The 12,659-nt window shown below is 38.6% G+C and overlaps 1 protein-coding gene across 2 annotated transcripts in view; it reads left to right on the top strand.

Annotated features, from left to right (window-relative positions):
- The window catches only part of LOC101737535 (mucin-2), a 95,289-nt gene that overhangs the window by 78,181 nt on the left and 4,449 nt on the right, over positions 1-12,659 (top strand). For both annotated transcript variants that reach the window (XM_004925398.5, XM_021347508.3), the window contains exons 6-11: positions 5,269-5,433; positions 6,678-6,914; positions 8,667-8,804; positions 10,115-10,400; positions 11,457-11,639; positions 12,133-12,317. In XM_004925398.5, coding sequence (XP_004925455.2) covers positions 5,269-5,433; positions 6,678-6,914; positions 8,667-8,804; positions 10,115-10,400; positions 11,457-11,639; positions 12,133-12,317 — 1,194 coding nt within the window. The remainder of the gene's footprint in view (positions 1-5,268; positions 5,434-6,677; positions 6,915-8,666; positions 8,805-10,114; positions 10,401-11,456; positions 11,640-12,132; positions 12,318-12,659) is intronic.

Below are 12,659 nucleotides of genomic sequence, written 5' to 3'. Positions count from 1 at the left end.
GTTCCTAGTAAGTCGTATGTATCGGTCGCAGAGGATGTTTTTACAATGCGAATTATAAACAAAGTTATGCTGATGACTGAATTTTTATGTGGGTTTCCATTGTTTTATCGTCCGTTAAAAAAAACGTAACGAAATTCCGATGTATTTATAAATCATTTATTTATTTATTATTACATCAACCCCTCAACAGGAGTGGTGGTAGGACCTCTTGTGAGTCCGCGCGGGTAGGTACCACCACCCTGCCTATTTCTGCCGTGAAGCAGTAATGCGTTTCGGTTTGAAGGTGCGGCAGCCGTTGTCACTATACTAAGATCTTAGAACTTATATCTCAAGGTGGGTGGGTGGCTTATTTACATTGTAGATGTCTGTGGGCTCCAGCAACCATTTAACACCAGGTGAGCTGTGAGTGAAAGCAATAAAATAAAATAAAAAGTTTTAAAATCATTATAACTTTACCATCGACGTTATCCATCCAAGACTGCCGACATGCAATATAGTCTATACAGCTTGTCAATAGCTTAGCAAACCCAGAACATAACTTAAAGTGAGTAGGTAGTAGCTCAGTTTTTTTAGTTTACAGTTCACTTGGCTTAAAGCGATTACTGCAGCCTTATTTAAAAGTCAGCTCTTGCCTGTGATAAAATATGACGTCAACGTTAACGTCTTTATGTCGTGTTGCATTGAAAACAAACAAGTCATAGGGTACCTCATAAATTAAATTCACAAGCGGGCTGAGACGTGGTCCTTGAAATCGCCACTTTTCACGCTTTAGCTTAGGCTCGACGTATACTCGGTGACTTTTGAAGCTCAGACAATTGTGGCTGGAAGCTTTTACGACTAATTTTCAAATAAGTAGATCATTGCTTTAACGTTTCTACAATAGAAGACTTTCAAATTAGAAACGCATATTATTATGTTTTTAGTTTTTTTTTGAGAATTGAGGTCTGAGTGTCAAACAGTTTAAGGGCTAGCCCACTTGATCTTCTCTGTTGGTCGCGTTTCCGATCCGGTGGTAGATTCTGCGAAGCACTGCTCTTGCTAGGGTCAATGTTAGCAACACAGCCGATTTGAGCCCCGTGAATTCACCTACACGTCAAGGAGAAGCTGATATAGCCTCTCAAGGCTATCAGCATAGGTAGGAAAAAAAAGCTAGCCCACCCTTAAAACTAAATTAAGTAAAGGATAGGCAGGTTTGTCGTACTTACCCGTGCGGACTCACAAGACGTCATATCACTAGTAAACAACGACCAATTGTAATTTCATGCTTATTTGTATTACTAGCGGCCCGCTCCGGCTCCGCTCGGGTCTTTAACGAAAACCAACGATATTTGACGTTTATTTTTTAAAATAAAAGAACACTTATTGCGGCATAACTATAATAGTTAGACATAAGCTGTCTCGACACTTTTGGTAAATAATAATGTGTTCTACAAAGTCGTAGTACATTGTTTTATTCTATCAATAGTTTTCGTAGGGCACGCGATGTAAAGAATATTTTAGGTAATTTTTTTACACCTTGGATTACATTATTGGAGTTTTAGTAAAGATCCCAAATTTTTTCAAGAAATATTATAGTCTATGTCACTCGGGAATAGTGTAGCTTCCAAACTGTGAAAGAATCTTTCCAATCGGTTCAATAGTTTCGGAGCCTATTCAATACAAACAAACAAACAAATCTTTCCGCTTTATAATATTAGTACAGATGAACGTTCGTTTATGGTGACAAATATTATCTCGCGTGCTGTTTCAAAACAAACGTATGCTCGGATACAACTATGTCCGCGTTCATAAGTCTTTCTTTGTTCCAAATTTATCGTTCTGTTGAAATAATTGTTTCAAATAAGCCGAATATTATACATATAATGAGTTCCACAAAAAACAGGATACACTATGGAAAAGTTTTAAGAACTATACGTCATACATTTTATCTATAATATTTAAAATTTAATTTTACAGTTTTTGATGAATTTGGTCTTATTAAACGTACTTGGTGAACGTTGCTTTAACGTTCTCGATAGCGTTAAAGTTAACTCAAATTTGTATGGAGTTGGAACAGCGCCCCTAGCGACAAATGTAGGCAAACGTTTGATCTCCATAAAATTTGAGTTAATTTTTACGGTGTCGAGAACGTGACGTGATTGTTAGTAAATAAATATATAAATATAGTAAGTGTTTTGAATTAAAACTTTGGAAAGTTGAAATCGCGTATGAATATAAGCGACAAGATTATATGTATATTAAAATATTAAGGACGTTTTTAATTATCGTTTTATTGGTGAATTTTCATATTTTTTTTGGAAGGGAGGATTACGCGTGGCCCCGAGGTCTTTCCAATTTGAGGATAAGTGAGATTTGCTAACACTTTCAGTCTAATAGATAGAGCAGACATAAACAAAAAAAACCTGACGAGAAATATGACCAGAAATATCATAAAATATGGTTTTCATTGTATATCAATGAATAGATTGTGTACTGAAAGCCTTATTTCAAGTAAAAGACCAATTTCATAACGCTTTTTAGAGAACTACACTCCATCGATAAAGGGCATAAATAGTTGAGATTTTTAGCAAAAAATCTCTTCGAATATGTCGCTAAGTAGCGCTTAAAATGTTTTCGAATATTTCGTCATGGGTCGTTATTACTTTAACCGTTTTAGTATTGAGTTGTTACTGATTGATGTTCGTGAGAATTCTGAAAACGTAGTCAATAAGTTTGAGTCTTTAAAAAAAATAATGGAAAAGGTACAAGTGTTTTGGTACGAAAAAAAAAACCGGAACATGCTGATTAACAAGTACTAGCGGTCCCGCGGTATTCGAAATTCAACTATAATTAATTTAAATTATAAGTTTGATCATTATAATGATGGTTCTATTGTCAAAGCCTAATTTTTTATTTCACACTTATAATCACTGATTTCGCCAAGACTACATTATCTATACTAATATATAAATCTGCAGTGGTTTTTACGGACGTTCCGTTATAACTACTGAACCATGCATCCGATTGACTTGAAACCTGGTATCCATGTAGAAAATACATGTACTTAATGGATATGAGTGTTATATTATATGAGTGTTGGACTCCCTAATAATAATGACAATAAATAATAATGTTAATTTTAAATGCCCAGCGAAGCGGGCGAGTACGGCTAGTAGACAAATAATATTAAAGAGAAACAATATTAATCTATTTTCAATTTGAGTACAGACTTAAAGCAATAACAAAAGTTTGACAATAAACGAAAAGTATGTATGCAAGTGTGTGTGTCAAATACATGGTAGTGTGTGTCATGTTTCTTTTATTGATTTAATGTATTTTTGTGTATGTATAAAAAAAATATTAGTATTCTGCACTCTTTCTCTATATTCTCTATAAGTGTGTGAAATTATATACTCCTCCATCTGCGCAATTTTCGTAAAAAGGGGTACAAAGTTTTTGCTTTCCGTATTAATATTATATAGATTTTATTTTTGGAGTATGCATAATTAAATAAATTTAAGCCGAGTATTGGTATGCACGTTGTGATGTCTGTCAGCTCCAATAACCGCTTAAGGTCAGGCGGGCCTCGAGCTCCTTCACTGAAATATGACATAAAGTAATAATCCTCCTCATCTTCCTTGCGTCGTGTTCCTCAAAGCTGAGGGTCGTGACCTTTACGGAGCACTTTTGTTTGGACTGTGATACTCCATTTCTTCCTATCCTCTGTGCAATGTATAGCGACATTGATGCTGGGGTCCAATGTCGGCTCGGCGAGTAAATTAACCCCAGCCCACTGAGTTTCTCGCCGGATCTTCTCAGTGGGTCGCGTTTCCGATCCGACGGTAGATTCTGCGAAGCACGGCTCTTGCTAGGATTCGTGTTACCAACGTCATCAGGTTTGAGTCCCGTGAGCTCACCTACTAATTCGGCGAATCTAGAATAACGCTTCGAGGTTAAAAAAAAAGAAAAAAAAATGTCGTCTTAATTTGATCAGACCAGCGCATGGGACTACGCCCGCCAGCCTACGCCTCTTTCTTTCCACTTTGTTGGTAATGCGTGAGTGAAAGTAGTAAAAGCACTACTTGAACTCAGAATACAGAAAGAACTAAAAAAAGTAACGTAAAATTATGCCAAATTTACTGACTATGTAATTTGAATGTGTGCGTTCCGGTTTGAAGGGCGGGACAGTCGTAACTATACTGAGACCTTAGAACTTATATCTCAAGGTGGGTGGCGCATTTACGTTGTAGATGTCAATGAGATCCAGTAACTACTTAACACCAGGTGGTCTGGTGAACTCGTCAACCCATCTAAGCAATAAAAAAATAAAAATAAAAAAATTATTACACGATCATTTATATTTGTCATATTAATTGCTGCTACCAATGACTTAGCAATTTCATATATTTAATATATTTATTAATTTTATTGTATTTGTTATGTTTATTTCCAAATTCATAAACGAATTAAATAACATACTTCAATCATCCAATAAGTCTAATACAAAATAATGAAATATTGTATTCTGTAAACTGTTGAGAGTCGAACAATAACATCCTACATTGAATAACTTTGAAATCCTGTCCAAAAGCTCGCACGCAAAACGTCGCGTCGCACGAATTTGTTAACCGAGAGGTGGATAGAATAACATTGTAACACAGTTTTAGCTAAATATAATTTACAATTCTATTCTTTGCATTTGTCGAAATATAAATAAGTATAGGTATACATATGCGGAAAGATCGGTATTTATTAGTTAGGTCACATTGTCACACTATATTTGTTTTAAAAGAAGTCAATGTCAGTTATCGATTGAGATTGAGATTTTACGAGTGGTTTCAAGAAATATAGACTTTAGTGTTAAATTAAAAATCCACTAGATTTCGCCTTACAATCCCGCAAATATACACTGTTATATGTTTTTTACTTTAATTTTTCAACCAATGTACCTTCTACATTCTTTTCATCATCCTTGGTTGACTGGAGAATGCCTTAGATATTAAGTCCGTCAATGTACATTGATCTGGATGAAGTGTAAATAGATAAATACATCATTGCTATTTCGCCGAGAAAAACCGTAAAGTTCTTTCGGGAACTTTATTTAATTGTATTTTTACTGATGATATGGACATCTTGTGAGCCCGTACGGTAATTGCCATATTTCTACTGCGAAGCATTAATGTGTTCCCGCTTGAAGGGTAGGACAGTCGTTGTACCTGACGGGCCGTGAGGTCATCCAATCATCTAACCAATGAAATAATGATAATGAAAATGTTCTTTCCATTGCAGCTTGTGGTTCGCCGTCGGGGCAGGAGAGGTATATACGCTCAGAGATGTACTCCTGTCTCGTTGGACGCATACAGTTTGGACAGTGTCAGTGTCGGGCACAGGAAGGGAAACCAGCGGCTGAGGGCCAGTAAGCGCAGTTACGGTAACCCTGCTTATGATGATGAGGTAGGCTTTAATATTATTTCGGTATTTTATTGCTTTGACTAGATTTTGCCCGCGACTCCGTCCGTATGGAATAGTTACTTTGGCGTAACGCTAAATTTTACTCCCCACTTCATTTACGTAGAAAGTGAAAATATTTTGAAACATTCTTTATTGGTGTTCCACTTGTATTGGTCTTACCGTGATGTTATATAGCCTATAGCCTTCCTCATTAAATGGGCTATGTAACACTGTAAGAATTTTTCAGATCGGACCAGTAGTTCTTGAGATTAGCGCGTTCAAACAAACAAACTCTTCAGCTTTATAATATTAGTATAGAGAGGTGAACCACGACTCAGCTAGTGCAAAATGGAGCTCAGTACAACATAAATGGTCTTGTACATTTTGAGACATTGACTCTATTACAATGTGTAACGGCTGACCCACCCGTTTAACAAACTGTTTGGAGGCAAGAAATAGACACGACGGTAGTGTGCAGTAGACATAAAGAATAAAATATTGAAAAATACCGATAAACATATTATTATATTCATTACTTGCTAGAAGAATGCGAAATTTCGTGCTTCTCACTTTGAAAATGTCGAATTATCTAGAACAACTCATCCTTGATAACGAATGAATATTATTTTATTCGTTTAATCGTTAAAAATTTCAAAAATCCTGAATGCTTATAACTTTGATTATATAAAGGCTTACTACATGAAAGGCATTAATTGACAAACTTTTAAAATTGTAACCGCCACGCCGTAAACACTGCAGTGACAGAAGTAATTATATAAATATGTATAGATAAATATTTCGTTTTCAAGATCTTGCTGTATTTGGGTTTATACCGGATTTGTGATTTCAGTACCAATAACAAATAATAAAATACTTCGTCTGAAGCTGTTCAATCTAGATCGTTTGCTTTTGTTATTTTTTATTGCTTAGTTTGGTGGACGAGCTCACAGCCCCCCTGGTGTTAAATGGTTATTCGAGCCCATAGACATCTACAACGTAAATGCGCCACTCACCTTGAGATATAAGTTCGAAGGTCTCAGTATAGTTACAACGGCTGCCGCGCCCTTCAAAGCGAAAAGCATTACTGCTTCACGGGAGAAATAGGCATGGTAGTGGTACCCACTCTTGCGGACTCACAAGAGGTTGTACCACCAGTATGACATTGAAGCTTGGGGCTTTGCAGCGTAACCAAGATCTATTTTTACCTGCTTTATCCTATAGTCACTAAATCTATTTTCTATTCCTAGGTCACTTCTCATCCAATGCAGTACTCGGCGTTAGCTTCTTTCGCAATGGACATAGAATCTATAACGGCCGAATTCGTCGAGATACCATCGGTATCCGTGAGACCTGAGGAGGTGCCTCCAGGTTGCGAGGACAAGAACAGGTACTCCAACGTGCTGCCGCTGCCGGAGACCAGAGTCCCGCTGTGCAGGATTGGAAACGACCCCACCACTGAATACATCAACGCTAATTATATTACGGTAAGTCTTCTCTTTCTATGGATCATATTTTGCTGGATCGGAAATTGCGTTTTGCTCAAACGAAAGGTCTGAAAACTCAAACTTTTTTTATTTATTACTTAGATGAGTGAACGAGCTTATAGCCCACCTGCTGTTAAGTGGTTACTGGAGCCCATAGACATCTACAACGTAAATGCGCAACCCACTTTGAGATATAAGTTCTAAGGTCTCAAGAATAGTTACAACGACTGCCCCGCCCTGTAAACCGAAATGCATTACTGTCTCACGGCAGAAATAGGCAGGGTGGTGGTACCTAACCGCGCGGACTCACACTCAGAGGTCCTACCACCAGTAATTACGCAAATTATAATTTTGCGGGCTACAACTGTTGATTCAAATTTTAAATGAGGGCTGTTTCGTGTTATTTTATTATACAGTATCCAACAATGCCTCTTTTAAATAATTCAAACGATATTAAAATACAATCTCTTTAACATAGAAACACGAAATGCACTGATTCAGCAGTACGCTACGCTGTGCCCCGGGTGGCGAGACGTTATCAACATCCTGTCATAAACTACTCCCATGAATATCGTGTTACACAAATCTAAGAATGTCACCGAGCTAATCTAGATTACGATTTCAGCAAAATTATAATATGATTTTTATTCGCAAACAAAAAAGAAATAAGCACAGGAATCTTTGATGTCGTTAGGTCGTATTCCCACGCGGGTACCGCATTCTTGCTTAATTATTGACTTAATAATAACCAGTAGTCCCTCAGTAGTCGGAATTTGACTATAATTTTACTGGTGGTAGGACCTCTTGTGAGTCCGCGTACCTACCCGTACCACCACCCTGCCTATTTCTGCCGTGAAGCAGTAATCGTTTCGTTTTGAAGGGCGGGGCAGCCGTCGTAACTATACTTGAGACCTTAAAACTTATATCTCAAGGTGGGTGGCGCATTTACGTCGTAGATGTCTATGGAATCTAGTAACCACTTAACCACCAGGTGGGCTGTGAGCTCGTCCATACATCAAAGCATTAAAAAAAAAATTAAAATTACAAGTTTGAACATTATCATGGTTTTATTGTCAAAGATTATTTTACTCGCGCTTCTTATTACAGATTTCATCAAGAATACATTTTAGATAAATAATATTAAATACAATCAATATTAATCTATTTTTAATTTGACCACAGACCTTAAATAATAACAAAAGTGTGACAATTGACAGTCAACAAATAATATAAATATATATGTATGACTTGTGTCAAATACATGGTAGTGTATGTAATTATTTTTGATTGATTTAAAGTATTTTTTATGCATACTTTAAAAAAAGATTAGCATTCTGCACTCCTCTACGTGTATATTCTTTATAAGTGTGAGAAATTTCATAATCCTCCGTCCCCGTAATTTTCGTAAAAGGTATACACAGTTTTTGCTTCACGTATTAATACCTATATAGGATATTAGGATATTTTTTTTCGCACTTAAAAAGGCTAAACATTTTAATAACTATAACAACTTATTTACAAAACATAATAAATTATTATCATTCTTTCTGTCGCATTAATACGTTCCGATTTGAACGGTGGAGCGCTTTCTGTACAATGAAATTAAAACTCTGATCCCATACTTCAAGATTGAAATTGGCCTGGATAATGTCTATGTCTATGAACTCCGGTAACCGCTTAGTTCTACGTTGGCGAAACGTCTTAATATAAGCGTCGGTGCGAAATATTTAAACCCATTGTTTTTTTTTTCAGGGTCCAGGTAATATAAAGAACTACTACATCGCGTGCCAGGCTCCCCTCGCCAACACCGTTGGAGACTTCTGGAGAATGATTTGGGAACAGAACTCAAGACTTGTAGTCATGCTCACTGAATATATGGAGAATGGAGTGGTAGGCTCTTTTATTTAATAGCCTTGTTAACATGAACACCTCCAGTCATCGTCCTCGTCGAACCCGTCGCTTGCGACGAAGGGCTCGACGAGTGAATGAAACCAAAGACACAGCCCACTGAGTTTCTCGCCGGATCTTCTCAGTGGGTCGCGTTTCCGATCCAGTGGCAGATTCTGCGAAATACTGCTCTTGCTAGGGTTTGTGTTAGCAACAACGTCAGGTTTGAGCCCCGTGAGCTCACCAGCTAGTTAAGGCTACGCTGAAATGGTCTCTCAAGACCATCAACCTAGGTAGGAAAAAAAATGTACACCATATTCAATTTTAATGGTAACACACAACTACCACAGTTGTGTGTTACCATCACAATTTGAATGGTCTGTTTCACAGATGCAATTATAATATAAATATTTTTTGTGTCATCATTAAAACGGGAGCGAATACTTCGTAACTAAAACAGGTGGAACGGTGGCACCAACCCGGGCGGCCTCCTTCTCCTACCACCAATACGTGAGCTCGTAAAATAGTCAAGAATTATTCTTCTTCATCACCACTGAGCCGACCAGTGCCGAGTGATCTCTTCCTTTTTTCCACCTTTTAAGATCTTGTGGTGGTAGATCTTGTGGCCATCATACAACGCAAAATATTTGACAGATGCCTGAATCTCGCTTACGACATTTTCAAGATAAGCTTGCATATATACAAGTTCCGAACAACGACATTCGGGCCACACGTCATTACGGATCCTCCCGATCCATTAACGCTGCTTTTAGGTATCACAAGCACCGGTCACCGTCCGGTGTGGTCAGTGTTAGCAACACTCCGGTTTGAGCCTCGTGAGCTCACCTATACGTTAGGGCGAAGCTGCCTCTGCTGAAACTGAAGAAATAGCCCCTCAAAGCTATCAGCTTAGGTAGAAAATAAAATACATTCGGGCCGTCGCGTCAGTTTACCGAGCAATTTTTCCTTCCGTCTTTAATTCCCACAATCTTAATCTATTTGTCCAAGCTATTATAAACTGTGAACTTAGTCTATATAAATTAACTAGCGACCCGCCCTCGCTTCGCTTCGCTTCGGAAACTGTAATTTATTATTGATTTCTCTACTATTTAATGAATGTTATTATACATATAAACGTTCCTCTTCAATCACTCTATCTATTAAAAAAACCGCATCAAAATCCGTTGTGTAGTTTTAAAGATTTAAGCATACATAGGGATATAGGGACAGAGAAAGCGACTTTGTTTTATAAAGTCTTTCTTATATAATCAAAGTATGTAGTGATATTAAACTTGTTTACATTTCCCAATCAGGAAAAGTGTTACGAGTATCTTCCACCATCAGAGGTGTCCGATAACAAGAGGTCCTTCGGGGATTTCAAGATAATCCTGAAGAAACGCGAGCAAAAAGACAAATACGCCATCTCCAGCGTTCAACTGATCAACATGTCGACCAGAACGTGGCGGGAAATAATCCACCTGTGGTACTTCTGGCCGGCGAAAGGAGTTCCAGACGACTACGATTCAATATTAGACTTCCTGTCCGAAATGAGGAATTATATGAAGATCTCGCAAACGGCGAAGGAATATGACGAGGAAGGTAGGTCAAAGGTAGCAAAGGGACTTGGTTAATGCGCGGAAATATTTCAGTTTTTTCTTTGTTTTGTATTAATCGATTCATGTGTAAACACTTTTTTCGTAACGTGTGTAACGAAATATGATCTATTGAATTAATATGTTTTTAAATAAATTAAACTCTTTAATAATATCTTGCTTCTGCTGTAATGAAGTAATTCTACTTTTATTTAGTAAGTACATTAGAAAGACGATTTTCTGATGTTAGGGCGTAATGTAAACTGGTATGAGTACTATCACGAAGCATTGATAACGCGTTACAGTTTGAGGGATTGGTAGGGCGCACAGATACACAGTAAAACTGTGAATTATCCTGTATCCAAGTTGTCAGGGGCGTACCCAGTACCTACATAAATAACAGTATGTAGTTCGTGAGCTGATCTGCTAGACTACATAAAAAAACAGATGTTCTTATTAAATAACATATGTAGTTTAAAAATTCTCACGTCCTTAGGGATCTATCAGATCCAATAACTCTTGGAGCTTTAGACGCTTTCAGTTTTAGCACTAGGAGCAGGCTTAGGGACCCCGGTAACCTAACCACTAACCTAGCAACCTAACCCATACGTCAGTCCGCTGAGTTTCTCGCAAGATCTTCTCTACGGGTTGAGATTCCAATTCTAGTAGATGCATCGCGAAGCAGTTGCTCTTGAGCTGTTAGGTCTTCTTCGGAGGCGCTCGGGCAGCTGTTAGCAAATCCCTCCCCTCCTGGCTGAGCCTTTGTTCGCCCACCTGTTTTTGTGAAACTGGAAAGGCCTTCGGGCCACTAGTGATCCTTCCTTCAAAAAAAAACTCATTTAAATCACAAATCACACACACCAAACAATCAAACTATTTTCCAAGCTAATAAATAGTTTGTAAAATAAATATATAATTCTTTAGCAAAAGTGGTTTTAAATGTTAAGTTCCATATTATTGTGTTTTGTTAGGAAACAAACATAAAGGAATCAGTGATCAATTTGAGGTCTCTTCAATAGCAAGAATCGAACAGCGATTTAACTGAATTAAATTTGGCTTCCAGGCGTGGAAGTCATCTACGAAGACCAGAACCGTTCATCGTTCAGCAACCTAACCAAGTTGCGGAGCGATGACAACGGCTCCGGAAACGGAGTGAACGTGTACTCACCGGCCAAGGCCGAGGAGATGATGAGGAGGCACACCAACGGAACCTTGGGCCGAATGAAAGCGGCTTCCGAAGTCGAAGGTTGGTACTATCGATGAACATTAAGACATGTCGCTGTCATACTACCGCCCTGCCTATTTCTGCCGTGAAGCAGTAATGCGTTTCGGTTTGAAGGGTGAGGCAGCCGTTGTAGCCGGGCGGACTCACAAGAGGTCCTACCACCAGGCTTAGTGACCTCGGCAACCGAACGCGTCGAACTTAACAAAAAGGTCGACGTGCAAACTAACCCATGCATCAGGCCGCTGAGTTTCTCGCCGCATCTTCTCAGCGGGTCGCGATTCCGATCCGGTAGTAGATTCATTCGCGTAGCAGTTGCTCTTGAGTTGTTAGGTCTCCTTCGGAGACGTTCGGGCAGCTGCTAGCAAATCCCATCCCTCCTGGCTGAGCCTTTGCTCGCCCGCCTGTCCTGGTGAAACTGGAAAGGCCTCCGGGCCACCAGTAATACTTCAATCATAAAAAAAAAATAATTTTAATGGTACAGTAGTGTAGTAAGTATTGTGACGCCCCTCGGCAGGCGTCCGTCCGTGCGTGGTGACGTGCGCGTCGGGCGCGGGTCGCTCGGCGGTGCTGGTCGCGCTGGACGTGTGCGCGCGCGCGCTGGCGGCGGGCCGCGCCGACGTGCCGCGCGCCGTGCGACACCTGCGCGCCCAGCGACCGCACTCGCTCTCCAACAGACACCACTATATCCTGCTCTATAAGGTGCTTTTTAACACTAATCATACCAACACTTACTGATACCTTTTCTATTATAGCGGTTAGATAACGTTATACGACAAATATTACTCAAAAAAAAACAAAAAAAAAAACGTGTGGCCCTCGGGAACTGCCGCGGTAAAGCTATTGCATAGCATTTTTTATCAACTTATGCAATTATAATTAGACAATGATAAATTAATAATAAAACAATAATAAAACAAGACCACGCTATATTAAGTATGTTTCAATGATACTATGTACACATATGGACTTGTTGTCTGAAATAAAATAAATCATTCATTCATTCATATTAAAGATTAATAGAAGCAAAACCTTAACTGTCCC

This window comes from Bombyx mori, chromosome 21 (assembly GCF_030269925.1).
Source record: "Bombyx mori chromosome 21, ASM3026992v2".
In the NCBI taxonomy this organism is placed as follows: Eukaryota; Metazoa; Arthropoda; class Insecta; order Lepidoptera; family Bombycidae; genus Bombyx; species Bombyx mori.
This window is presented reverse-complemented; position numbering and strand designations above follow the sequence as displayed.